Below are 25160 nucleotides of genomic sequence, written 5' to 3' on the forward strand. Positions count from 1 at the left end.
GAGCCGTCTGGTTTACCTAGTGGGTGGAATAACTGCTGATAGTACTGCGGCCTGTTTCTTCTGTTCAAGTCTCTATCTTTAGTCTCTCCATATTTGACAGGGCCATTTCATCAGGAGTGTCAAGTAAGAAGTTTCATTGTCAAGGTTGGTCTTCCCAGAAGTCTCATTGTCGTGGTTGGTCTAGCCAAAAGTTTTGTTTCAGAGGTCTCTCCAGAAGTGTGTAAATCAGGCTCTCCTCTGTACTTAGTTATTTGAGTTATTTCTTTGATTATTTTTTGGGAGTTGTGAATTTCTGATCAGGAATCCTCCCTCCAAGGTTTTGTCACAAAGGATGGCCAGTAGTTCAATAGGACCCAGTTACTTACTTTTTAAGCAAAGCCTGCATCAAGGCTCTTTCCTGGCGGTCTTGAGTGACACAACCTTGATTCAATTAAGCCCTCTGGGAGAACATACAATCCTCCCTTACCTATATCCAAAAAGGTTCCTAGAATTTCTATCGAGAGCTCCCTGTTTACCAGTACTAAATTTTGTACCCTTTGTTGCCTTTTTTATGAGAAGCTACCATTCTCAGTATTCAAGATACACATATTTTGCAGCTAGGAACCTTCCTAAACTAAACAATATCCAAAATATTTAAAACATACCATTATGAAAACTTTATTGACAAATAATAATAAAATTTACTTCAATTATTGAGGTTCATCTGAATCTCGTTTCTATAGATTCAATAGATAAAAGTTTTGTTCTATTAATCAGTATTTTTCCCACTGGCCACATGAACCAGTATGGTTGATTTGATTTGATCAGAAAAGCAATTTCTTTAAGCTCTGTTCTTTAAAACCTTAGAGGTATCTTAATAAGTTCCAATACTATAGATCAAAGGCCAAGTTCTGAAAAAATTGTAATTCAGCATAAAAATGCACCTAAATTGCCAATGTGACAAAATTCATGGTGGTAATGAGACAAGAGGGTGTCGAATTAATGGCTGTTATCTACTGATGAAGTTGACATAGTTTCCAGCAGAAGGAAACCCTATAATTATGATATATGTAACTTTCTTCATTTTATCCCCTCTATATTTTAAACTACCTTCCCTTACCTTTAAAATTTTCATAAAAATATTTTTTTAATGATAAATGTCTCTTTGGGGATGAGGAAATAATTGAAAAAAAAAATACTAAATTGAATATAATGTTGTTATAAGATAAGTGAAGAGTTTTCTATCAATCGTTGATATATCCGCCTTTTCTTAGATTATTATTAAACAATTATTATCCCAGCATCTCATTTAGATAAGTTAATTTTTTATAAAAAATGTTGGTTTCTAATACCTATATGACAGAAGAAAATTTAAATTCTTAAATAAACTGAATAAGTTTTGGCTATAGAATTTTAGTTCACTGAAAAAGATTTTACATTCAAGAAGTGGATTAAGTAACTATTTTTTGGTATAAAACTCATCAGTTGAAGGCATATTTTTTTTTTCAAATATATATATCATTTTAATCTACTAAGCTTATGTGTTGTTTTAGTTAAGCCAAAATATTTGGAAGAAGTTTTTTTTAAACCAGCAAAGTGAGGAGTTGTTCAAAAAGAAAATGGCACTATGGAAGTTTCTATATGTGCAAATAAAGGTAATTAGATTAATTTATTTCTTATCGTATTATTCACTTTTAGTTCCATATAGATTTGAGGCTTTGGAAACTAATATTGACCAATCTCGCCAGCTGAGATTTTGAGATAAAATGTTAAGAAGATTTTAATATAATTTTTGTCAAACCTCTTTAGACCAGTTTTTAAAGTGAATCTTTGCATAGGGATTAGCAGTGATAGAGTGGGTTAAAGCACTTAATCCAATATTGCAGTGCCTACTTGAGATCAAAAACATATTGGACAATCAGTTACTGGCTCTTTCTGCTGAATTATTTAGAAATTAATAAAATTCTTTATAATGCCAACAGATGGCATGACATACAATGCTTTAACAATTCAAACTCAATTTTCACATAAAATATGGCATAGTCCAATCCTGGTTCTAAAGCCTCATTTAATTAACCAAATACAACAATAATGATTTTTTAAAATCTTAATTCATCATATTTTTTATATTACACAATGTTTCAGACCTGTTTTCCAAAATATGGTCTCTATTTAGTTGGTTCAACTATGAACGGTTTTGGAAGCCAGTTTAGTGATGTAGATATGTGTCTCATTATCCGTTACTCAGAAGTGGATCAAAGAAATGAGGCTGTATCATACTTGTCAAGTATATTGAAATTATTAGAACGATGTGGTATGTTTTCTTTAGCTGTATATACTCCTTTGATTTAAAAAAAAAAATTATAATTTTAAACTTTATTCTATTCCAGAACTATTTGAAAAATTAGAATTGATACAAGCCAAAGTTCCCTTGCTCAAATTCAGAGATTCCAAACAAAATATTCAAGTTGATTTAAATTGTAATAACTCTGTGGGTATACGTAACACTCATCTATTGTATTGTTATGGTCAAAGTGAGTAGTGAAAATCTTCCTTAGTATATACTGTTTTCATCACTTCATCTTAAAACTTATTTTTGATATATTGCAGTGGACTGGCGAGTCAAGCCTTTGGTTTTAGTCGTGAAATTGTGGGCTCAATGGCACAATATTAATGATGCCAAAAACATGACCATATCAAGTTATTCTCTTTCGTTAATGGTCATCCACTTCTTACAATGTAAGTAAATTAGCAACTAATAAAACATTTTGACTTAAACTAGGCTTTAATTAAATCAAAACATTATTTTTAACCAATTAATTTCTTGATGTACGTATATATATAATTTTTTTTTTTCTTGTTTTTGGTTGGCTATATTATATAGGTCATGAAGATCATTGACTGCACAAAGTGGTTTTACAGATATTAATTTCTTGTTAGAGGTTATAGTGAGCAATGGTTTTCTAGGCTCTAAGGGTGTTTCAGTAATACTCTTTACAGTCCCAAACCTACCACTTAGTTTATCATATCCAAATTCGTATTTTGTACATTGGTCGTGCATATTACATAATTTAGAAAATTGAATTACTTAGTTTATCTTCACATCAGTATAATTGTACCGATATCAGAACTTATATTTTTTTTTTACTCCTACCCGACCATTTGGTCATATGGGGTCTTTTGGCATCAGTGGGGTATCTGAGTAAAAGAGTACAAAGAAATGAGAAACTCTTAATTACTTTTCTTAGTCTACAATGCCGCATTCAGCGTCCATCTGGTGTTGGATGGTACAGCCCATTCTAGGGTGAAGTGTGTAATTTCTTCCATCTCCTTGACCCATAGACAAACAGTTCTATGTATTCTCTCAGATGGTTTAATTTGTTTAGGGAAAAGATCCCGATTTCATTTGATAACCTGGCTTGATGCCCTTTCATGGTAGTGGAAAACGCTTTAATGTGTTCAACCGTCTCAGAGACTCCACAAGAGGGATTTTTTTTTTTTGTTTTTGTTTCACATCCCCTTTATTCATAAAATAATTACAAAATATAAACATATGTACAATACAGTATATATATACAATTTGTTGATTTTTGCCCTTTTACTGGAGCTGCGCTCCATACAAGAGGGATAGCTTGTAACTTCCTTGATAACCCTCCGTGTCCTTTTAGCATCTATGAGACCTAATAGTCCGGGAGGATCCATAAAGCCTCCAGCCTAAAATGTCCAGTGGGGAAGAATTCTTCTATGTGTTTGTTTCCTTCAGCAAACCCAGTCTCTTTGTTTGTTGTTGTGTGAGGGTTTGACTCTACGCAGGAAATGTATACCTTAGGACACCCCGAATAAATATCAAACCTTTCCTGGAGTGGAATCAGATGAAGTGATAGGCCTAAAAGCCTAGGTACAGCTTTCCAAAGTATTGAACATCTTCCAGATTACAGGTGTAAAATGGATCACCTAGTTTTAGCAAAATAATTGGGTTTGCCAATTGAACAAAGGAGTACTTGTGGTCTAAAGAACAAATATTAAAAAAATATGACTACATATTCTCAATTCCACCTCATCACTTTTTATTTTGTATTGAAATTAGTTCCTAATTTATAGTATACACCTAACTTTTCTTGTGCAGCTAATTGTATCTGTCTCTATAGAATTCAAGTAATTATTTCTAGTTCCATATGTAGCAATAACATTTATATTTTACCCCATTGAAATTAATTTAATTCTGTAATTATTCCTTTTTCTTAATTTCTGAAGGTGGCGTAACCCCTAGAGTCCTACCCTGTCTTCATGAGCTTTATGCTGATAAATTTAATCCTGAAATCGATATTGGAAATATTGACATTCATGAAGATATAGAGCCTTTTAATTCTGAAAACAAGCAAACTCTTGGAGAACTGCTATTGCAGTTTTATCAATACTATACCACATTTGAGTGAGTTTTCTGTTTTTTAACTCATAAACTGTGAGCAAATGATCAGGTATTAGACAATTTTTTTTTTCACATCTTATAAATCTATTATTGAAGAGGTTGGCAGTTGGTAAGCATAAAAATTTAATATATATCTATACTGCTTAGGAATTTAACATAAATTTATAAAATTATAGATAGGATTTTTATGCAATTAAAAAGTCTAAATGTTAATTATTTAGATAAGTAATCAAACCATGGAAATATTTAATATAAAAAAAATAATCAAAATTCGAAAAATTCAACTTAAGGTTTTAAAAAAGAAAAAAATACATTTAATTGTAATGATTATTTTAATTCACAATTAAGAATAATTATAGTTATGTTGAAAAAAAAGAAGACCTATATACTGAAAACGTTATTTGAGAAATAAAAATAAAATAATAATGATTATAATGAAAATAAATAAACAAAAAATAGATAAATATAAGATTCTTAAAATAATGTCCTTCAATAGCCAAGGCTTTAGTCTTCAAGAAGGAATGCCTCATGTTCTCGCCTAACACTTGGTTATTTTCTATGTGATGGTTGGTAATTCATCCTGTATAAGATTTTTAAAAAAAATAATAGTATGATAAAAAAAGCTCAAGATTACGAGAAATTATTTTTTTTATTTGTTTCTGTTAGCTTAGTTTTTTGGTAGAATATTGGAAAGCTAACAAAACATGATAGGCTATTAAAACGTCTGTTGTTATAACAATTAAACTTCACATATTAATAGTTGTATAACATAATAATTTTTACTAGTGGGGTCACTAACCATCTTCCTCAGGTCAGCTTCTAGATGTTTTGTCAGTTAAAGATAATAATTGAGTACCTAATTTGATTTAACATTATTATTATTATTGATTATTTTCTTATTATTATAATCGTTTTTGTCACCAGTAATTTATGCATATTTCACACTTATTGGTGATCTCAAGTTGCAAATATTTCTAAATGGAAGCTGTAAAATATGCTCTTTTATTATATATATTTTTTTTACAATAATCTTTCTTATGAGTTTATTTGATGCCATATCATCTGATGCTCAAATTAATATAACATATTATATTTGCTAGTTATAATTAGTTACAATGGTTAAAATTTATTTTTTAACTATTTTTTGAATCTTTTAATTTTTAATTAAGGCATAAGTGATCCTTCCTTAGAATAGGTAGTAAAAAGAAGAACTCAAATAGTAATAAAACTATTTATTCTGCATCTACGATTCAGACCACTTGGCAAGGCTTCATGGCGGCTAAAAACAAGATGCAAAAAATACAAATATTATAAACAGGAAAGGGATTTAAGATGAAATGAAATGTAATGTAAACCATGGTAGGACCAGAAAATGTAAAAAAATATGTGAAAATATATAAAAATGAACAGATTAAATGAAATGAAAATAGAAATATGTTTTATTGAAATAACTATAATTAAAAAGCACAGTAATAAATATCAAGCATAAAACCAACTGGTGGTGGAGTAATAAAAAATAATAATTAAAAGAATTCTTGTATTCTTAAATTTGTTATTTGTATTCTTTAATTCTTGTATTTATTATTTGTATTCTTGTATTTTTTTATTAAAATTTTTGTATTTATTATTTGTTTTATTGAATTCTTATATATATTGTTTGTATTCTTGAATTTTTTTATTCTTGTATCTATTATTCTATTTGATACTACTCCATACGCTTATTTTATATCTAATAGTTATTACTGAATTTTATTAATACTTATTTCAGTACATTTTATTTATATTTTCTTTTAAGTTACTCTGCTCATATTTATATAATTTTCACACTTTTTTTTTTTTCATTTTATAGTCCTATCATAGTTCATGTCATGTTATATCCTACCCTGTTTACTATATTTTTAGTTTTTTATATCTTGTTCTACCCTTGATAAAGCCCTTTTTTTTTTTTCTTTTTTTTATTAATGCCACCATCAGGACTATCATCTATTATTAATCACGTGGTCCATTAATAATATTTTAATACTAATTTATAATTTTTACAGGTATGTGAAGTATGCTATATCTATAAGGTTAGCCTCAACTATTCCTATAGAGGAATGTAGGCAAGTTAGAACCCAAAAGAATGATCCACACCAATGGAAGTATTTATGTATTGAAGGTATGTATCATTAAATCTTTTCTTTTATGATTATATCTTATACTATAACAATTATAATATGAGTCAATGCAAATGTTACAATCCAAAATAATCAATAAATAGGTATTTTAAAGATCACTTTCAAGAGGGGTTAGGTTAAGTAAATTTGGTCTTCCCTAGTGAAAAAAAGTTAATATTACAGTTAATCAAAAGCTTTCATAAAGGTATTAATAATTTTTTTTATATATGGAAATTGTTGGTTAAATATTTGTTCTCCGGTTTTGCTGCCATTAAATTTGTATTATGCATACCTATTTCACGCAAATGATGAGTTCTGACAAAATGCATTTGAAAATTTAGTAACTTTTGACATTTATGTGGAAAAACAAAAGTTTTTTACATGTTTACCCTAACATTAATTAAAAGTTAAAACATATTGCTATAATTAAATTGTATTTGATAAATAAAAGGTTAAAAGAAGAAATAAACTAAACAAACATTAAAAATTATGAAAGGAATATGGTCCGGGCGCGGTCAAATAAACTCAAATAGTAGAATTATACTATTTTATTGAGCCAACGTTTCGCCCCACGTTGCAGGGCTTCGTCAGGGCTATTTTGACGGCGGTCAAAACAATTATAATTAGTTATAATTATAAACTATTGACTCTTGTTTTGACCGCCGTCAAAATAGCCCTGACGAAGCCCTGCAACGTGGGGCGAAACATTGGCTCAATAAAATAGTATAATTCTACTATTTGAGTTTATTTGACCGCACCCGGACCATATTCCTTTCATCTTTACACACGGTCAATCAATAATCTTCCATTACTATTTTTTTGTTCTTTTTTGACCGCACCCGGACCATATTCCTTTCATCTTTACACACGGTCAATCAATAATCTTCCATTAAAAATTATATTTAGTATAGAAACAAGATATAAACATTGTAAATATGATAAAACAAGTATTGAATAGATATAGAAATAGTGTAAAAAAAATAATATAAAAAAAAGGAAAGCAGTAAACAAAAGGAATATAAGTATAATTGAATAAATACTAATTAATAATAAGTACAATAATGAGTGATAGAATTATACTAGATACAAAAATTTTAAGATATGATAAAACAATAGGATATAAATAGAAAGAGTGTAAAAAGTTATATAAAAAAGAGGAACACAGTAAGCTAAAGGAATATAATTTTCAATAGTTTTCAACTATTTTTGTTACCTTTCTTCATTGTCACCTAGACTATCATTTAACAATATATTGTATAAAGTCAAATATTAATCTTCTAATAAAAATGATAATATTAAAATTATTAATCAGTCAGCTATTTGACAAGTTTGTGGTAGGAAAACTCTTTATATGTGTAAATATTAATTTAAAATAAATTTCCAACTTTTTTTCAGAGCCATTCGACCTGACAAACACTGCAAGATCTGTATATGACCCAGAAAAGTTTGAATTCATAAGAAATGTTATAATTAGAAGTGGTAATGCACTAATGAAAACAAAAAAATTGGATTCAATATTTTATTTGGAAGCTTCGTAGAGCTATATGACAAATAGAAATATACAAGGGATCTTCGTCCAGTTGCTGCTCAATCAATTGATGATTGATTTAAAGGTTATTACAATCTCTGGATCCAGCAATGGTAATTTTCTAAGCATGTTATTTCTGGATCTGTAACCCGACCCTAACGTATAATTTAAAATTTGTATAGCGGGTTTGTTTAATAAGTTATTTATTACATGAAGTGCTACAAGTATTTCCTACAAGGAAAAAAAAATATGAAAAAATGAAGAAACGGCAACAAAAAAAAACCATAAAAATAAAAATAAATACAAAAATTTAAAATACAAAATGAGAAAAAAATATTAAAAATAAAAAAATTAATAAAAAAACAACGAATAAAGGTGTAGGATTTAATTTCTAGAGAAATGTAACTTAATTTTTCTACATGAGTGCAATTGTCTATCCTCAGACCAATTAAATATTTGATAAAACAATATTTACAAGACCAAATATTTACCTACCGAAGAACTGAAAGAGGAATATGCAATGATGGATATACATCAAGGCAAACAAAAAAATATATTTGTATGTATTAAACTAAAAAGAAAACGATACCAAACCAAGTCTCCTTCTGCAATAAAAGTACTTATAAATTTGTTTTTCATTTATTTAAAATGGAAAGTAGGAAGCTTGCAATTTATAATTATGATTTTTTTGAAATAGTTTTTAGTTAATTATTCAGGTTAAAGTTAGAAATGGTTCTACTTAAACTACTGAGTTAACATTTATCAATAATAAATTACTCATATGAATTAATTGTAATTATAAATTCCATAATTATTTTAGCACATTAGATTGAAAATCATCTCTATTTAAGTTATAATCAAGAATTAAAAATTTCCTAAAACCTAGTTACTAAATATTATGGAAGTATTTAAAACATACTAAAAAAAAAAATAAAGATTGAATAGCATATTGATTTAGTTAGTTTCCTATTATAAAGATAATTATGGTATTAATTACGTCTGTTTGTTACATTTAATCTATTTATTTATATCGCATATTTATTATTGTTTATTTATTTTATCATTTGTCCCGTAGTATGAAGATTTAATCGGAGTACTTTGTCCTTTGTGACCTTTTTGTCTAAATAGTTAAATTAATTTTATGTATAATAAAAAAAGTTTAGGAATAAAGATAGAGTAACAAAGGAACTAATTGTCAGTAGATCCTGAATACTTTTTTTACTAGAGAAATGTAAACAGAATATGCAAGAGAAAAAAAAATAAAAAAAAATAAATACAATTATATATAGAAAAAAAAATAAAAAACTCAGAAGTGTACTTAATTTTTTCATTAAAAAAATTACCTATTCCAACTTTCTCTTTTTGTATCTTTCAATCATAAAAATGTTTGTTTGCTTTCATCAAACACAAATATAAGTTATTTGAGATAAATTCAGGCTAAAAAAAAAAACTCTTCCCTAATGGAAAATGATAAGTATACTTTTTGTAATGTTATGCCAAGAAGCAAGAAGAACTCCCAGATAAGTTTCTACACATTTTTAAGAGTAATAAGAATCTATAAAGTTTGGAAGAAAGCCAGGTTGCCATTCGTAGCTTGTAATCGAGTGATGGTAATCATATAAATACCATTTATGTCACTATGCAAATAACAAGTAAGCAATTTATAACAATTTAAGAGTAAAAATTATTATGATGATTTGTTTATAGTTGACTTAATTTCTGAAATAATATTTTATTTTTATTTATTATTGTCCCTGAACTGCCATCAAGAACTCATGCCTCTCTTATAACCTTTCTCCACTCTCTCCTCTCCTGTGAAAGCATAGGTCATCTTATTCCCATCCTTTTCAAGATTTCCTCCAGCATGCTCTTCCTCTACCAGATTGGTCTTTCAATAGTCATTTAGGGACTGATTCTCTGGGCATACATGCTGCATTAACCATCCATGTACAGGTCTATCTGGTATTCTTATGTTTTTCCAACATTCACTTAATCCAGAATATATGGTCTGTAGTTGATCTACCTGGTCTAAAACCACATTTTATTTTAATTGAATATGCATTGTTACTAAATATATTTCAATATTGTTTGTCAGTGCCTACTGTCACCTATGGGAACCTGCCATATCTAATCCATTTATTATTTTTATTTTTGTGTAATTAATACTAAATGTCAGAAATAAGAAAGAGTAACTTGGGATCTTATAGGCATTAAAGCGTTAAGGAACCTTCATTGCATCCCAACCTTAGTTACATACACATAGTATATCTAGTAATACTTAAATTCACATTAAAACAGGTCACTTACAGTAAGTATGGGAGGTATGAGCTATTAGTGCCGATAACTGTCAACACATTGCATTTACTCTCGCTTGAATCATATCCTATAAAGCACCAATTCCATTGACAGGAACAGTTATTAAAACAATAACATATGATTTACTGTCAGGTTGGTATTTTAATGGGAAAAATCCCTGAAATAAAATTTTGATTTTAACTAATAAATAATTTGTTGAGGATATGTTTCACCTACATAATTATGAAATAACCTGAAAACTTCCTATGAGTAGGTATAAATCAAGTATGAAGTATTTTATATAATTAGATATAATGAAAATGCTCTTCCTTATTAAAATTCTTTATTTTAATGAATCATTAGCAACGTTTCAGGGCAATCGCCCTATTATCAGATCATCTACAATACAAATTTACACTATTCATATTATGCATATAACAATGAAATTAATATACTACAATTTTTTTATTTAAAACATACAATTGTTGTATGCACAAGGTGAATAGTGTAAATTTGTATTGTAGATAACCTTATGATGGCGTGATAGCCCCAAAATGTTGTTAATGATTCATTAAAATAAAGAATTTTAACTAGGAAGAGTATTTTCACTAGATCTAATTATGTTAGCAAAAAAACATCCATTAAGAACCTGTAATATTAAGAAATATTTGAATTTTCCGAACTCTTTTGTATTTGAACTGTTATGAATATTGACTCTTGAAAACAATAATTTTTTTTTTCAAACAACATTACATCCATAAAATCTCGATTTCATAAATTCATAGGTATAGATATTATTTTTAAATTTTAGTAACACTTTGAATAAAATGTTTTATGAAGTTAATTTTTTACAGTTTGAAGTACTTTTTCTAATTTCCTGACATTTGGGTTTGAAAGTTATGAGACATGAGGGAAGGGAGAGAGAAAATAAACCTCTCTCCTTAGCAACCATCCTCTTCAAGGACATGGATACTGAAAAATTTATGAAGATTGAGATGAGCAGGGCATTTTGTGAGGACAGGCGTCAAGGAAATGGGCTAAGGGGGTCCTTCATCAAATAAGATTATGAATAACAATGTGCTAAGAAGTATGACTCTTTTCATAAACTAAAAAACTCAGAAGTACAAGCTGCAAACTTTTTGTTGCTTTTGCAAAAGCTCTTATACTGATAGACTGGCTTAACTTGTACATATGATACCAACAGGAAAATTATAAGTATTGTGTGAGTTTCTTTTGATTCGTACTAAACAGAAAACTTGTTTGGCATTTGGTATAATTATTTTGGACTATAGTAAGATTATCTTGTCATTTTTCTGAAAGAATAAAGTGAAATGCAGGATATGAACAAAGCAGTCATGGCCTCCCTGCCACTTAAAATTTTGAATGATTGGATTTGAAATTTTTCTCGATAATCCACCAGTATTACAACTACCTAATCAATGTGGTTTTAGTGTCAGTTTGACTGATTCTGTCCCTTGATGGTTTTCCCCATGGTGTAATACTCAGATTTTTAAACTAGTTATAGGTTTAGGGGGTATTTAATTGAACCTCCCACATATTTCATAATAATATGGTTAGACAGCCTTGTAAAGTCATTGGTGGACCATCTTGGGGCTTTTACTTACCGTTTTTCGAGAGAATCTGATTTATATTTTTGGATTTTCCTCGATTTTCTAGTTAATCGTAGTCACCAACAAATGCCTCAACAGAACTTTAATTTAAGCCCCAAACATAAGTTCATACAACAATAAGCTCAGTAATTAAATGTTCGAAATTGGTTGTTTATAATTTCGTTTACGAAAAGTCGTGGACAGGTTTCAGTTATTTATAGTTAATTTTTTTCATATGAGAAAAATACTTTTCGACACTTTTTTTTTTTAATCAATTTTCTCTAAAATAAAACATTCTTATTCTACCTATTACCAGGTTGAGAAAGTCATAAGTACTAAGTCCATTCAAGATTTAGTTCAAAAAACAAAGTAAAGCATTTCGACTAAGCCAGCAATTTAAGGTGTTTGATTTGCCCCTTCGCCAGTGATGGATACAATAAAACGATAACTAACGAAATTGCGGGTCTGCAGCTGGTGGGAGGGACAGTTCTTGAAACCAAATAATTTACAAAGATATATGAGCAAAATTGCTATGTTAATTGTTTAATTGAAAGCACGTTTTCACTCAGTATTTTAGGACTGTCAAAAGATAAAGATTCCTCCTCTCCATATTTTAATTACTTAAAACATTTTCCTAACCTTCGGAATCAATTATTTACTCTAGCTAATTTAAGGCTCTATCAGTTGTGTCCACATGTAATGGTACAAGGGCTTAAGAGGAGAAAAAAGTCAGTTATTTCACCCCAATTTTTGATTACTTTAATGAAAACTATGTATAATTAATAGTCAAAACTGATGAGTCTCCTAAGTATAGGTAGGGGAAATAAAAAATGGCGGCTTTTTAAAAACGTTAAAAATAATTAATTTTTCATTCGGAGCTCTATATCTTTAAAAAAACAACAATAGAAAATCTAAGAGAACATCATTTAAAGTAGAGTAAATTTGCTAAACTGTCAGCCCTAATTAATAGAGCTATTTACGTTCAACAGTAATCGAGATATAGCTTTTTAAAAATCAATATTTTATAAAAATGTTGTACAGAACGTACTGAAAGATCAGTAGTTAGTGAATTTATTTTGAAAAATCTATATCTCAAAAACCATTTGATGTACAGATGTCTATTAGCACTGAAATCAAAGCTAGTTTAATGGGCTTTGAAGTAGTTTAATACATTCATCGTCGTAGGAGAAGTAAGTAGTTCTCATGATATTTGCTAAAATAAATTGATATATAGTTGTTCGGACAAATTTTCATTTGCCAAATTTATATTCATATGAGGATATCATAAGAACTACTATCCCTACGAAGATAAGTGTTATAAACTACTTTATTGTAAGTTAAATTTCCTTTATTTTGAGTGCTGGCAGACATCTATAAGTCACATAGTTCCTGAGATATAGATTTGTCAAAATAAATTAACTAACTACAGATCTTTCAGTAGATTTTTAAGAAATGTTGCTTTTGTGAATTAAGATCAGTCTGGCTTTTGAGTGACAACTGTCATTCTGATTGACCATGCTAGGGTTCCTTAAAAGATTAAACAAAGAAATAAAAAATTCCCAATGAATTCATTAATAATGGAATAATAATTCCTCGCACAAATAGTACTGTGAATATAAATATGTAATTTAAAAATGAATCAAATAACAACAAATTTTAAATGAGTAAATACATCAAGCAATAAAGACATTTGATCCCTCATTGTAGATTGTTAATTTAGGTTTTGAAAAATGTCTTTGGTTATTAAATATATCAAAGTAGTCTTTTATTGACATTTTAAAGTTTGTTTCTAATTTATAAGACATGCAACTAAACTAAAATTTTTGGCATGCAGACATGGGTAAAACCATAACTATGTTGAATGCACAAATCTCCTAAATGTCTAAAGCAATGATTCACAACCAGGACCATTTCATAATGAAAGCTAATAGTATTAGTTCAAAATACAAGTATAGAAACGTGTTAATTACACTAATACTTATTTTTTTCATAATAGGGAGGACTATTAGTGATATTACAGGAGTTAAAAGTACTAAAGTACAAGTTATTATTGTACAAGTCAGTGTAATTGTATCAAATTAAATCAACAAGACTAATAGTATTAGTTAGTACCTTATTATGAAACAGGGCCGGAGTTCCACAAAATAATTTAGAAATGAGTCATACCAGCCAGCTCCCCACAATTTTGAACCTTGCATCTCAGATTTTCTTCATTTTAACACAGATTTTGAGCGGATATCCTAACCTTAGCTTTAGACCAAAAGACGCATTTGACACTCAATTTTCATCAGTAATAATTAAGAGATTCTCTCATTTACCTACTTCCAGCAAGTGTTCCATCACCAAAAAAACGTTGAGAACCACTGGCCTAAAGAGTCCCCTGCATGGTCAATTGGAATGACAGTAAAACCTAAGACAGATGAATTTAAGCATTCTTTCATAATCTATTTCATTCATAATCTATTTCAATCAAACAGTCTAAATGTCCATCATTGGTTTTGACAGACTGACTGGGCACAATTCCCTTAAAGAATTAATATATACTCAACAATTGATGGTTTAAATCCTTATCCTACAGGTGGCACCACTGTGTGCAACTCTTGTTTGAATATTAAAATTGATAGATATACTAGGAATCCCATTAAGATTGAGAAACAAACAAGTTACAATTCAGTGCTTTGTAAGTTTTATTTTACTTAAAACATATTTTTCTTGTTTAGATCCCATAAAACTAATCTCGTAAAAAAAAAATGTATGCTAAATTCTTCTTAAAAAAAATTAAGAACAATAAATTAATAAAAAATATTATTTCAACCAAAATAAAGAGTAAAAATGTATGTTGTTTTTTGTTCACTGGTTACTAATAATATAGTATAGATAGTAGAACGCTCTTATGTTTTTAAATAACTGAGTTTATAGTCACATATATAACAAAAACTCCTCTTGATGGACAATTTTATGAAGTCTTGATGAAAGCATGGTATAAAAAACAATGCATATTAATCCTTATACACATTGTATAAGTATTGAGGACAACTAAATATAACCAGTTTGTTGAAATTTTATTACACAAACATATAAAACAAATAATTTAAGAAAAGATTAAGTTTAAATATAATTGTCTAACCCTACAAATACAAAACCAATAAATTATTTCAACTTAATATGCATTGTGATTAAGTATATTGATAATATTATTCAGGGCAACACCATCATAATATTATATAATAAACAGTTTCTTTTCAAGTAAATTTCTGAGAAAAGAATATTAAGTACATTTAATTCCCATAACTTTCTACTACAATGGAGTTTAGTAAAACTGATCATTTAAAAAAAATAACAATAAAGTGAGTACACAATACATTTACATTTTAATAACTATAAAATAAACTTTGTATATGCTAAGCATAATTATAAAAACAATATTCTCATTTATTTCGTAAGGAAACAAAAGAAGAGATCATAAGGTTCAATATAATTTATTGTTACAAGAACAAAAACAAAAACAAACTTGAGCTGCATCATATAACTAATGACTAAAATTAAACATTAAACTCTTGATCTGTAGCTAACTGTTGACTCGATTTGAACACTTCAAACTATCACCATCAGTTCTCTTCTTCATAGTTTTCACCAGAATAATACACATCTTCATCATACAAATTTCTTTCAATCAAAGGAGGCTACAAATTGAAATAAAAATAATTACAATTTAATATTATCAAGGTACCTGTTTTGTTTGTGATATGAAAATAAAATAGGATGTAAGCTAATATTATCAAAGCACCTATTTTGTTTGTGATATGACAATAAAATAGGATGTAAGCAGGCTGCTAAGGTATAAAAATAAGTTTACTAATAACAACACACAGAAAAAAAAGGGTGTCAAGTGCATGAGTAACAAAACTGCAAACAGGCAAAGAGAAACAGTGTGAAAGTGTGAGAAACAAAAATGCTCACTTGTACGAGGGCATACATTGATAGCTTACTCAGATAATCAATGTAACAATGTTAATACAATAAATAACGTACTTTTAACTTATTATCTTATACAATTATTACAGAACATATCTCCAGTATTATTAAATGAAATAAAACTTACATATAGTACATTTATATAGGCCTTTCAGAGTTACCACAAGATTTTATCTTAAATGTTTTTTTATAACTTCCTTCAGAATTATTAATTCTATTAGATAGAAAATACAAAAATAATAACTATATTAAATTTAAAAAAATAATTTAATGTTCGATACATGATCCAAGAAAATATTTACATGATGAACCCCATAAACTAATGGAAAAAAATATATACCAAAATTTAAAATATATTTATTACGAAATATACTCAAAATTTATTCAGCTTCCATTTATTCATTCTTTTTATAAGGTATTCTCATTCTTGACCAGTCCCAAAGTAACTTTAGATGGACAGTAGGAATTGGTTCACCAAGCAACGATAAAGGCCAAGGCGGGACGCTCTAAAAATTATGAATGAAAAAAATTCATGATCCCTTTAAATTGGAAATCGATATATTTGTAATTGTTTGGTTATAAAAAGGTTTCTTTCATATATCACTATAAAGTCGAGAAAGTAAGTAATTATTAATACTTATCTGAACTAAACTTTCTTTATTCATGAAAAATATAACACATACTGTCAGCTGTTAGAAATAACTTTAGAGGGGTTGATTCTATTTCCTTCCTATCTCAAAAAAACATCTCAGAATGATGGCATGGGTGAATACTCATGTCAATCCCCAGTTTTGGCTAAATTCACCTATGTTGTTTGGTATAAGTAAATTTTTTTTTTTCAAACACTGCTCTACTCACTAATAGTAAATGCTTCAAAGATAAGAGATTTCTGAAGCAGGGCAGGAAGAGAAGAAAATTGAAAATTTTAAACCATAAATATAAAAATCAAAATAATTTGAGGTAAAAAAAATCATTATAACAGAATATAATTGTTTACTGCTAGCATTATTTCTTGCAGCTTGGAATTGGCGATTCATGCACATAATAAAAATGATGTTTAACTTATATGTTAATTAAAAAAAACCAAAAAAAAAAACCATGCTCATCTGAGGTTGGAATAAATCTCAGATACAAATAAGTCACATCATGATCAATCTCTAATTTAATTATTCAACACACAAACCAGCTTACAAGAACAAAAGTAAACTGGGCTATTACCTTTTTAACATATATTGTTCGCTCAAATTAATAAATGGATAGATCAAACTTCATTTTTAATGGGAATATTTCTAGACTTAGGCTCAACCTCAACCTAAATTAACAGCCTTAATTAAAAAATATAGTAAGATCTAAAGCAACAGGCAAATCTGGGACTGAATAATTTTTTCAAACAGTACTATAATTATAAAATGTAAGTTAGGTGTCAGTCAAATCCAACAATACAGCAATTGAAATAACGTAAAGAAATGCTTAGACCTTTAAATACAATTATTTACAAATACACAGTAATTATAGTGGACCATTAATATGGGTCAAGGAGAAACGATACAACCTGAGCTATAGTGAGAGCAGAAAAATATAAATTATTGGAAATCTATACATACATTCTTATAATAAAATATGTATAAATATATTGTACACCAATAATAATAAAAAACTCATTAAAAAACATAATTAAGAAAAAGCTTTTGTTTATTGATATATTTTTTGCTAATTTGTGTTATCTATCGTTTCTCAAAAGCATAGGTTATTTTAAGTAGTGGGACTGGCCGATAGAAGTAAAACTTCTGGAAATGAAATAATGTTAAAATTTTACTAATAATGAGTTTAGGACAGGAAAATTCTAGACAAACAAGAATGGCTACCCTTTATGAGCTTACCCTAACAATGTGGATCTTTTCCACTTTTTGCCTCCCTAACTTGGTGAAGCAGCAAGATACAATTTAGAATTATATCTCATATCAAAGGGTAAAATTTCCCTCACACTATGCAACTCAAATTTTTAGTTTTTAAAATACTTTAATCTAAATGCAAAACACATCGAGCATTGCTGCTCACCAATACTGTTCCATCTGGAGCGTTTCTTTGAGTCACGATATCAATTTACTCCCGTATAATTTTTTTCCCTTGCGTTGTAGAACATTGGTAAAGAAATTTCACTTTGAAAATTTTAACATTATCAAATTATTTAAAGACTAATCAGAGACTAGGACATGGACTAAACTCATGCTGTATCCGAATAAGCGGTTTAACAAGCTATATTATGAGCGTTCACTGTATAAAATAATCTAGAAATAACATTAAAATATAATAAAGCATACTAAAATAATGTTAAAAAGTGAGGTAAAGAAATAAAAAAATGGGAATGTACTTTGAGAAATAATACTACTAATAATTAAAAAAATATATAATTTTAAGTATATTTTAATTAATTCACCTGTACTAATCCAACCATGAAGGCATATCCAGTCATTGCGAATGTTGCTATTAACGCTGCAAGAATTGTGTTTCTTGTCTTATGAGGATAATCAGAGTCAACATCAGGTGAAATATTTGGCTTATTACTACCTTCATTCTTCTTCTTATTCTCGAATGCTAAAAACAGTATTTAAAGAATAAGATAAATTAAGAGATGATTAAAATAAATAGCATAACAGTCAATAAGAAAAGCAAAGAAGATAATAATCAAAGGATATAAAAAGTACAACAGAACCATCAACGATACTTAGAATAATTAAAATATAATCAAATATTTTTAAGTATTTTGTATGTAAGTTGTTTCTAAACATACAAAGGAACTCAACAGAGTAATTTGAGTCATCGAATTTGAAAGTTATTTGGCTCATTCGGTCAAAATCTCTCTACATACCAAAAATGGTCAATGTGACAATGACGTAGTCGGGTAAAAGTATAAATATTAATATTATACATAAAAATGGTTGACTGAAACCGAATATGAAGGAGATGGTCGGGGGATGGAGTCTAAAATGAACAAAAAATAGTTAGCAACTACTTATTTGCCCCACTTTCCACAGGGCTGTCGTGTGAGACAGCAATTGAATACCAACATTGAAAAACCCCTACTTTAACTCAAGCCAAATCAGAGATTATGTATACATCTCTGGAAAAAAAAGCAATTATAATGAAAAACTAAGAGCTTAAAAAATAGAATTTTTGCAGATCTTTTAATGTCTACTGAATATTTGACAAAATATTAATGGTATGCTCAATTTTTCCCAAAACTGAGATCATTAAGGAAGAGTAAAATATCATAATAAGAAAAACTTTAGTATTTTTTTTTGGGGGGGGGGAAGGGAGGAAACGAACATTAATTTTTATATAACAATTTCGTCATGAATATTAAAGAACGTACAATTTGTAAAATTAATTACCTTGATAATCCTGAGGAAAGTATCTTTGGCATATTCTTGAAACAAACTTTTGTAAATTCGTACAAGACTTCAGATGATTTTGAAGTATGGAATTTTTAAATGGTGCTTTCAACAATGGAGCCAGGTATGCGAAAACAACTGCATCTAAAGATGTAGGATGAGCACCAAACATAAAATCTTTTTCTCCCAACTTGACAGAAAGTGAAGTCAAACATTTTTCAGCATCACTGTAAAGCTAAAAAAAATATATATATTCTCTCTCTCTCTCTCCCTCCCTCCCTCTCTCTCTCTTAATATGTATATATGAGAGGGAGAGGGAGAGGGAGATATATATATATATATATATAATATAAACATTTTATGATTTTGGTAAATACTCGCTAATAGGTGGAGTAATTCTGAGTGTTAAAATTTATTTAGGACATTATTGTACCAGTATAACAATGGTTGTAATAATAGAAATAAACCAAAATCCAATTAACAAAAAGTTAATAAAATTTTAAAAAAGTAAAAGGGAGATAAATTTAATTTGGAAGATGTAAAAATTTTATATAATAGAAAAAGTGAATTAAGAAAATTTGGAAAATACAATCAATAACAACACTTGAAAGCATTTACAACTGTAAAAAGAAAACAGATTCAGGGAATACTGATATGAATTATGTAAATTCATTAAATAAGTTAAAATAAATAGTATATAATTATTCTTCATAGTCATCTAAAATAGATAAAAAGAAAACCAGTAAAAAAAAAATTAAGAAATCTAGTTAAAAAGAAATGTAAAGTTATTAAACCAGTTAAAATAAGTAGTATAAAATTATTCTACATAGTCATCTAAAATAGTTAAAAAGAAATCCTCATAGAGTATTCCAGAATCGGATCCAATTGAGATGTGTGATTGTGAAAGGGTCCTTAGTGAATGATCAGTAGGAAATGTTTTGGGATGTTCAAAAACAAAGAAAAGAAAAATTGATTTTAATTTTACTCATTTAAATAGTTGGAAAGAAAACATTTTTTTTGTTAATTTTTACCCAATTATTGAGTTTTTTAAGAGAGCAGAATGTGAAGTACTCATTAATAGAATACATTTTAAAAATGTTTAATACAGATTTTTAATTTTATGAATTTTAGAAAAGTTTTTCATCAAAACTAAGACGTGACCATATGATTTCAATTATAAAAATGGAAAACCTAATATTATAATATTTAACGAACTACTTTTTAAATTGTATGTAGGATTGAGTGTTTTAGAGACTATGGTGAAAACTTGTTTTTATAAATGGTTTTAAAATGGTGATAGAGCTGAAAAATTACAACAAAAAAAATGGTGTATTGAAAAAGATTTTTTAAATATTATTAGCAGTTTTTTCAACTAACAAAACGTATTTTTAAAAGCTGGCAAATAATAATTATACATGAAATCAATTAACCTTCAACAGGTCTTTATTTTTTTGTAAAAATGAAATTCAGTCATTCTTTTTTATTATTAATCAATCTAAAGATTTTTATCAAATAAAATCATCTAAATCACTTAATTTTAAAGCGAGAAAAATAATAGTAATTAATAATAAGTGTGTTCATTGTTTAAAAAGAACGGTTTTAATAGAAATGGAACTGAAAATTTTGGTCACTTTTATAAGTGCCTTACACTGTAGTAAAGGTTTTTTACTAGAACTGCCTTAATAAGCTTTATAAAACTGACAGAAGAAAAGCTCAAATTTTCAATTTTCTTTTCCTTTAGGCATGCTTGTGGATTTTATCCCCTTTATGGTGGTACAGTTATAACAAAACAATTTTAAAATTACCTTGTTTTCAATTTCTGAAATTGTTTCTGCTTCACATACAGCTTGAACAGTCTTTCTGGCATTAGTTACAAACCTCTGAGGGTAATAAAAATTGAACGGTAATGGAATAACTTTACAATACCAAGGTCTGGTCAACCCTATATAATTTTTTTCGTCTAGCCACCTAAAACGAAAATAAAATATCAAATAAATTAAAAAGATAAATCCATGGTTATAAATTTTTTTATTAACAAAATATCTAGTAAAAATTTATGTTCCATAACCAAAACAGATATAATTTAAATGGTAAAGAAGTACAGATTTAGATTTAAAAAGATTTATTTGAAAACTGCTGGATGTGGACATATTTTATTCTGCCAAAGTTTAAGAACATTAGAAATTTAATTAAACTGTATAATTGTATTTATTGATTCCGACATGGAATTTATGAAAAATAATTACATCTAAAAATCTTTTCCCGAAATAACAATAAATAGTCAATCAGTTTAATACAAGAGTATAGAACAGTTTACTACACAATAATCTCATTCTAAAAAAAAAAAATGATAAAAAACCAATGGGTATTGTAATATTTAAATAAATTGGATTTATACCAAATAGCAAGAGAAATTTTGGAAAAAGTCAATAAACCAGGAAAAACTAACAAAAATTATATTTTTTTATCAATTTAATTATTAAATATCCATAGCAAACAATTACATGGAAAACAAAACAAATGTACACATTAAAATATACAAATACAGAATCAAATGTATCTTAGAATTTTTTTTTTATTATTTCTTTTTCATGTAATTGTTAGTTTTTTTTAATTACCATTAAAATGATAATAAATGAGCAAAGAACAAGTCAGGACCACCTACCAAGGGTAAAGGTAGGTTCAAAGGTAAAGGTTGAACTGAAGGCAACAATAAAGCGGAAGCGTGGGCCAGCCGTTTAACGTCTATATTTCTATTTCAAATGCGACATATTTGATCTGTATACAGGAAGTAGTCATAAAGATATGACAAAAAATGAAAAATAATAAGAGAAAGATACAGAAATATGATAATAATAATAACTATAATAATTTTCTAATTTAGGAATAACTAAGTAAAATTAGAATGACATGTTACTAATAATACGAGTTATTATTAGTATTATATTATTAATTATTATCATTACTAACGAGTATATACTAAAGAAAATATAGTTAGGGTAGTTAATGCAATATAGGATATAATAACAATGATTGTAAAAGAAGTAACTAATAATAAGTAAAAGTAAAAAAAAAAAGTATAAATTTTATTTTCATCACCAAAATTTTTCTATTATACTTTTGTTTTTCACCTGTTGGTTATCTCTATATCCCTTATATTATCTATCGCTGTATTTACTTATATTTATTCATCTATGTTTTATTAACTTTCACATTTACTTTGTTTTGTTTTTTGTAAACTTTAACATCACATGTTTCTATTTACTTATTTCACTTATCATTACCATCACCTATATTGTTAACATTCCATCACAATATTTCACTTATTTCTATACTTTATTACTTATTTTTAATCTTTTTATATCTCACCTTGTACTTTTATATATATTTTTATTTTATTTTGTAAACTTTCACTTCCAATTTTTAAATTACCTTATTTCACTTTATATTATTCATGTTACTCCTGTTATCTTTACTATTACTATTAAGAGCGAAGATAAATGATTATTTTCACGATATATAAATACTACAGTTGTTGTCATTGTCTAATTATTTATCTTACTTACTTATTTGTAATTTTTTTTTTTTAAACTACTCTTTATTTACTTTTACTTATTATTATTTACTTCTTTTACAATCATTGTTATTATATCCTATATTGTATTAACTACCCTAACTATATTTTCTTCAGTATATACTCGTATTATTAGTAACGTGTCATTCTAATTTTACTTAGTTATTCCTAAATTAGAAAATTATTATAGTTATTATTATTATCATATTGCTGTATCTTTCTCTTATTATTTTTCATTTTTCGACATATCTTTATGACTACTTCCTGTATACAGATCAAATATGTCGCATTTGAAATAGAAATATAGCCGTTAAACAGCTGGCCACCTCCTCCCCACTTCCGCTATATTGTTGCCTTCTGTTCAACCTTTACCTTTGAACAGGTAGGTGGTCCTAACTTGTTCTTTGCTCATTTATTATCATTTTTATTTATAATTATTCTTTCAAGAAGTTTATTTAATTTATGTTCGGCTCCTGCACTTTTTAACTGTATATCTTACATATTTTCCAAAAATGTTTACTCTTACCATTTTTTATTCTTATCATTGTTCATTCAATTTTATTTTATATTGATACTATTTTATGTCTTCCTTCCTTTTATTTATATGTAATTTCTTATAATTTTTTTTTTTTACATAATATTTATCCTAGCTTAAATTGCCTTATTATATGTTATTGTTGTAATATTCTCAGTTTTTTTTTGTATCTTTTTAGCCCTGATGAAGCCCTGCAAAGTAGGGCGAAACATCGGAAAATAAATAGTTGTAAACTATTTTTGTTTCTGTTTTGACCGCAACTCTGACCATCTTCTTATATATAAATCTTTTTGGTCAACTATATATACATATATATAGGATTAGAATAAATCTATATTATTTTACATGGTGCTCTAAACAGCAGTTTTGAGACAAATATTTTTCCCTAATCATGATAGATTTTAAATTTGAAAATAATAAAAAGGTAGCACAATATTTTACCAAATGTAAATTTTTGATTAAAACGATGTTTTGCCAATAAAATCATCATTAAGAAAATTGATTTATGACTTTTGTTATTTAATTAAGCTGTCTATTTTTCAGTATGCCTGAACTAGACATATAACCAAAATATTGTTGTTTGAAAGAAAAATATACAATCAGTGCAGTACTGAGCAGTCTACATGATGGGTTGAGTGGTGAATAGAAAAACATGTAATGCAGGATAATGAAAAGGCTGAAGATGAGTTGTTATAGCTCGAAACATCCACTATTATAAAGAATTTATGATGAAAGAATAATGATCTCTAATAACTTTCAGTGCATCAAGAAAGTTCAGACAAAATAACTTTACATATTATTAGTAAAAGGATGAAGGTTAACAGGACAATAGGACTTAATACAATTATTATTAACAATTTAAATAGCCATAAATACAGAACATTTGTCAACATAAGTAAACAATATGTGGCGTCCAATCAAAACACAACACATAAACAAAACTTACTAACCATATGTACTGTAAAGCTGGAAACAACTTTTCTTTAACCATGTAAGTGTATGCTAAACTATCAGCTTCTTCGACCGTCGAAAGCCCATGATCAGGACTAACATTCTGAAGAAAAAATTACAAATAAAAATTTACATAAACATAACAATACAACACGTACATCACAACTCACCTTAATCCTTAAGTATGACATTACTTCATCATAATCATGAAAAACATGTTTCCCATGAGACACTACAGGTAGTGTACCATTGGGAGTCCAATATGGGTTTTTGGATACTTTTATTTTATATTCTTTGCCAGAAAATTTTACAAGGGCCTAAAAATAAATAAAAAATAAAACATGTCAAAAAATAAATCATCTCTGCTCTTTCATTGCTTACATACCAAAATCTTCAAACATTCAAGATCTATAGTAGGTAATCCCCAGTCCCCTGGCCAAATCTCAATAATCATAGGATGATTTAAAGACATTCTATGTGTTTAAAGCATCAACTATGTTCGAATCTTTACCCATTGGTGCACCTTATCCTAAACTTATCTAAAGGTTATGCTACTAAAGCAAGAGATGGAAAGAGCTACGCAGCTGGTTCTCAAAAAGCAGAAAAACATTTCTAGACGAATGCAACCAAACATAACGTCATCAATTGATGAGTGTTATTTAACATTCGTAACACGAACGTAACACTGTAAATTTTTTAAATTAGTTCCAGTAAATTTTTTTTTCGAAAAAAATAT

At 27.8% G+C, this 25160-nt stretch overlaps 2 protein-coding genes across 4 annotated transcripts in view; one reads left to right on the plus strand and one right to left on the minus strand.

Moving 5' to 3' along the window:
- Positions 1 to 8722, plus strand: part of LOC106680744 (poly(A) RNA polymerase gld-2 homolog A) — a 20938-nt gene extending 12216 nt beyond the window's left edge. The window contains exons 7-13 of the mRNA XM_014420667.2: positions 1533 to 1634; positions 2125 to 2293; positions 2370 to 2513; positions 2590 to 2718; positions 4234 to 4411; positions 6451 to 6566; positions 7960 to 8722. Coding sequence (XP_014276153.1) covers positions 1533 to 1634; positions 2125 to 2293; positions 2370 to 2513; positions 2590 to 2718; positions 4234 to 4411; positions 6451 to 6566; positions 7960 to 8102 — 981 coding nt within the window. The 3' untranslated portion in view covers positions 8103 to 8722. The remainder of the gene's footprint in view (positions 1 to 1532; positions 1635 to 2124; positions 2294 to 2369; positions 2514 to 2589; positions 2719 to 4233; positions 4412 to 6450; positions 6567 to 7959) is intronic.
- Positions 8723 to 15460: 6738 nt separating this feature from the next.
- On the minus strand, positions 15461 to 25145 carry LOC106680745 (metaxin-1). Of its 3 annotated transcripts, XM_014420670.3 has the most exons (8): positions 24810 to 25144; positions 24595 to 24741; positions 24424 to 24527; positions 21170 to 21332; positions 19365 to 19599; positions 18410 to 18567; positions 17191 to 17284; positions 15461 to 15680 (listed from the first exon to the last, which is right to left on the minus strand). In XM_014420670.3, the coding sequence occupies exons 1-7, from the start codon at positions 24894 to 24896 to the stop codon at positions 17234 to 17236; spliced, it is 945 nt and encodes a 314-aa protein (XP_014276156.1). In that variant the 5' UTR covers positions 24897 to 25144; the 3' UTR covers positions 15461 to 15680; positions 17191 to 17233. The 3 variants fall into 3 exon arrangements, with proteins under 3 accessions (XP_014276156.1, XP_014276155.1, XP_014276154.1); XM_014420669.3 differs by lacking the exon at positions 17191 to 17284 and having other exon boundaries at positions 24810 to 25141; XM_014420668.3 differs by lacking the exons at positions 15461 to 15680; positions 17191 to 17284 and adding an exon at positions 16310 to 16478 and having other exon boundaries at positions 24810 to 25145.
- Between the last annotated feature and the right edge of the window lie 15 nt (positions 25146 to 25160).

Source organism: Halyomorpha halys, unplaced genomic scaffold, assembly GCF_000696795.3.
Source record: "Halyomorpha halys isolate HHAL.00 unplaced genomic scaffold, Hhal_1.1 Scaffold284.1, whole genome shotgun sequence".
Taxonomy (NCBI): Eukaryota; Metazoa; Arthropoda; class Insecta; order Hemiptera; family Pentatomidae; genus Halyomorpha; species Halyomorpha halys.